The following is a 4,286-nucleotide window of genomic DNA, read 5'->3' as shown; positions in this document are numbered from 1 at the left end:
CAAGGAACTACAGACTAGTCAACCTTACCTCAGTCCCTGGAAAAATCATGGAGCAGATCCTGAAGGAATCCATTTCTAAGCACTTGGAGGAGAAGAAGGTGATTAGGAACAGTCAGCATGGATTCACCAAGAGCAAGGCATGCCTGACCAACCTGATTGCCTTCTATGATGAGGTGACTGGCTCTGTGGATGTGGGGAGACCAGTGGATGTGGTGTACCTTAACTCTAACAAGGCTTTTGATATGATCTCCCACAACAATCTCATAGGCAAGTTAAGGAAGTACAGGCTGGATGAATAGACTATGACGTGGATAGAAAACTGGCTGGAGCATCAGAGGGTAGTAATCTGTGACTGTCTAATTGACAGAATCCAACTAGACATTCATAGGGGTCTTCCTGCAAGCAATGGCTCAATGTCTAGTTGGCATCAGGCTCAGCGGGTAGTAATCAATGGCCTGATGTCTAGTTGGCAGCCGGTATCAAGTGGGGTGCCCCAGGGTCAGTTCTGGGGCTGGTTTTCTTCATCAACGATCTGGAAGATGGGATGGAATGCACCCTCAACAAGTCCATAGATGACACCAAGATAGGGGGAGTAGTAGATATGCTGGAGGGTAGAACTAGGATTCAGAGTGACCTCGACAAATGGGAGAACTGGGCCAAAAGAAATCTCATGAGGTTCAACAAGGACAAGTGCAAAGTCCTGCACTTAAGACAGAACAATCCCATGCACCGGTACAGGCTGGAGGAAGACTGGCTGGGCAGCAGCTCTGCAGGAAGGGACCTGGGAGTTACAGTGGACAATAAGTTGAATATGAGCCAGCAGTGTGCCCTTGTTGCCAAGAAGACTAACAGCATACTGGGCTGCATTAGTAGGTGTGTTGCCAGTAGGTCGAGGGAAGTGATTATTCCCCTCTGTTCAGCACTGGTGAGGCCACTTCTGGAGTACTGTGTTCAGTTTTGGGTCCCCACTATGGAAAAGATGTGGACAAGTTGATGGCAGTCCAGAGTAAGGCAACAAATGGTAAGGAGGCTAGGTGACATGATTTCTGAGGAGAGACTGAGAGAATTGGTCTTATTTAGTCTAGAGAAGAGGAGACTGAGAGGGGATTTAATAGCAGCCTTCAACTACTTCCAACGGTAGTTCCAAAGACGGTGGAGCTAGACTGTTCTCAGTGGTGGCAGATGGCAGAACAAGGAGTCATGGTCCCAAGTTGCAGCAAGGGAAGTTTAGGTTAGATATTAGGGAGAACTTTCTCACTAGGATAGTAAAACAATGGAACAGGTTACCTAGTGAGGTGGTGGAATCTCCATCCTTGGAGGTTTTTAAGACCTGGCTAAACAAACTTTGGTGGGGATGATCTAGTTGGAGATGATCCTGCTTTGAGCAGGGTGTTGGACTAGATGACCTCCTGAGGTCCCTTCCAATTTTAATTTTCTATGATACTATGACTGAACAGAGAATCACAGCACAAAAGACAACATCAGTTGGGCAGGAGAATCACGCGGTGCACTGGCTAACACCATGAAGGACCACAAGGGACCAAATTAAAATATCCTGTCCCCACATTCTTCATACATAGTAAAGCCCCACCCAAAAACATCACTACAGATATTGCTCTTTATGGGTTGGGCTGGAGAAATGCCAGTCATCACTGTCTCCCCATTTAAGGTTATTGGCACTGTCCAGCAGAGAAGTTGTTTCTCATGTGTATGTCAGGGTGCTTTTATGCCGCTCTTTGTAATCACAGTATCTGGAGTTGACATTACACCATCACTGACATGGTAACATCGCAACAGGGACAGTCTTCCTCGTGTCACTGTGGCTTGGCTTGGGGGCCACTATCTCCTGGGGATGCCAACTCCTTACTGCCTTCTCTACAGGCTCACTTACCTGGAGTGGCAAAGGGTCTTTGCTCTGATTGAAGTGGTGCTTGAAAACAATAGCGGCCAACACATTGCCTGAGTGGTTATTGAACTTTACATAGTCCTCAAACTCCCTCTCTGAGGAAAAGCCGTGAGCTGCAAAAGAAGAAAGTCCACAGAATAAGCTGCCCATGCAAGGGAGTGAAACACACTGCCACAAGGGGAAACTTCAATATGTCTGAGAGCGTGGAGGTCTTGGACTTCAGTTCTGAAGGGCTCCTTGGTGCACAGGTGAGTACCCTGCAGCAGTAGCTGGCAAACCCATTTCACCAGATTTTTGCCTTCATCCGGGAATATTCAGCTCAGATTTCTACCCAAAGACAAGGTGCCAGGGACTGCCAGCCTGATAATGTCACCACCCAAACCAAGCACTGTCAGCTCTTGATACCAAAGGGGTTGTGTTTTTTCTTTTCCAAGAGAGGAGAGCTAACCCCACACAATACAGACTGGTTTTTCAATACCAAACTGAACTCAAGGACAGACTGGGCTCAAGCAAGCCCCATTCAACTCCCTGCAAACAGCTGTATCAACTCAGCCCCTCCTGTCCCAGCCCTGATCCTCCCCGAGGCACAGCATGGGTTGCTCTGACATTTCCCTATTTTAGAAGCACACACCCAACCCTCCTGCTGGATAAGAGACCCACAAAAATTACATAAGAAACTGCTTAAGAGCTTGGGGGAAGGCAAAATTTCCATTCCACAGGAAATCCTGACGTTTGTCCTGATTCCAGATTGGAAAAAAAAGTGAAATTATGAAGTTTATGGCATAAATGTGACCTCCAAAATCTTTTCACTCAGGAAAGTCAAAATAGCTATAATCAAAACTAAGCAATGTCACAAGTTTGACATGTAGAAGCCACTGTTTTAATTTCTGGATTATAAAATGTAATATGAACAGAAATTGAAATGAAGTGTTTCATCCTTAGGAAACTTTACAGAAATTTCTCATTTAAAACATTCCAAGTTCATAGAATCAGCATCTTCTCATGGAAACCTGTTTTGTCAGGAACTTTTGACCAACTCTACTGGATATACAGGAGAAAACAGTGAAAGCAACTAGATGCAAAGTGCTAGCAAGTGCAAAAAAATTAATAAAAGGGAGCATTATTTTTTAACTCCGTGTTCTGCTATGAAAGCCTCAAGCATCAATTGCAAAACAGAAGTCCAATTTTTGAAAGGGCTCCTTTAACTTTAATAGCCAAAGGTTCAGCCCTTACAAGGAAGTCACTACCAACACGGAAGAGGTTCTGAACTCTAGACCCTAGAAATGATTAACCTAGGGAAGTCTTCATCGCTCCCTGCCAGTTACCTACACAGTTAAAACATCCTGACTGTAGGCCCCAGCTCAGCAAAGCACTAAATTAACAGACCTTTAAGTATGGGCCTACAAATTTGCTCAATCAGAGCTATACATAACGTGTTTACAGGCATGTTGCTCACATACACAACATGAATGTTTAAGAGACCTCCTCCCACCTCTGCAACTCCCAGTCAATGCTAACCTTTGATATTGACATGCAAAGCCTTTTCCACCGCCTCGGCAATGCTCTTCACAGCCGTGCTGTTGGAGGGGACGTAGGCCAGCTCCCATGGGTTGCTCGGCTGCCGATAGCGAAAAAACCATGGCAGCTCCTGCACCGACTGCCTGGGGTAGATGGTGGCATTGGGGTGGCTGACTGAATGCACACGGTGACGAAGTGCTATCAGGATTGCAGCAAACAGCAATGGCAAGCAAATTTCTATGAGTGTCACCAGGATCTGCCGCTTCTGAAGGAAGAACAGGTTAAAAAAAAAAGTTTTAAATGGCTGGAAGTGGATCAGTTTAGCAGTAAGGAGGAAGCTGTAATTCACTATGGTCTGAGCTTTGCAATGCACTTCCTACGCAATGCACAGGCCATATAGAAAGTACTGTGAAAAAGTGCTGCATCAGTGTCTAGCTAAAGGCAGCTGTATTACAGGCGGAGGACCCTGTCAAGTCAAGCCCTCATCACACAAGGTGCTGTACAAACAGAGGAAGAAGTCAGGCGGAGCTTCATGGGAGCTTATAACAGCTGGTTTTATGGCAAGAGGTATCAAAAGAACAACCAACATAAAGGTAGGGAGTTAACTCAGGCAACCATTGCAACCTAAACAGTGGACGTGTCTACATCTACATATTAATGCAACACAATAAACTCTGATACTTATCACACAAGAGTTTATTGTTCTCAGGCACAGTGTTTACATGTGTGCATGGGACCACAGCCTCTTAAGCCAGGTCAAAGCAGCTCCAGCTAGTAGAGGGCACAGGGGGTTAGCTTGCCAGCCTGAGGCTTCTCCGATCCAGCTCAATGTACTGTGGAAGGGCTGGCTGAGGCATGAGGG

At 45.9% G+C, this 4,286-nt stretch overlaps 1 protein-coding gene across 1 annotated transcript in view; it reads right to left on the bottom strand.

Moving 5' to 3' along the window:
- ABCA3 (ATP binding cassette subfamily A member 3) overlaps positions 1-4,286 on the bottom strand; it is an 89,982-nt gene that overhangs the window by 57,122 nt on the left and 28,574 nt on the right. Inside the window, exons 3-4 of the mRNA XM_019507670.1 lie at positions 3,425-3,689; positions 1,892-2,019 (exon numbers count right to left, since the gene is read on the bottom strand). Coding sequence (XP_019363215.1) covers positions 1,892-2,019; positions 3,425-3,689 — 393 coding nt within the window. The remainder of the gene's footprint in view (positions 1-1,891; positions 2,020-3,424; positions 3,690-4,286) is intronic.

This window comes from Gavialis gangeticus, unplaced genomic scaffold (genome assembly GCF_001723915.1).
Source record: "Gavialis gangeticus isolate Ggan-Ray unplaced genomic scaffold, GavGan_comp1, whole genome shotgun sequence".
In the NCBI taxonomy this organism is placed as follows: Eukaryota; Metazoa; Chordata; order Crocodylia; family Gavialidae; genus Gavialis; species Gavialis gangeticus.
This window is presented reverse-complemented; position numbering and strand designations above follow the sequence as displayed.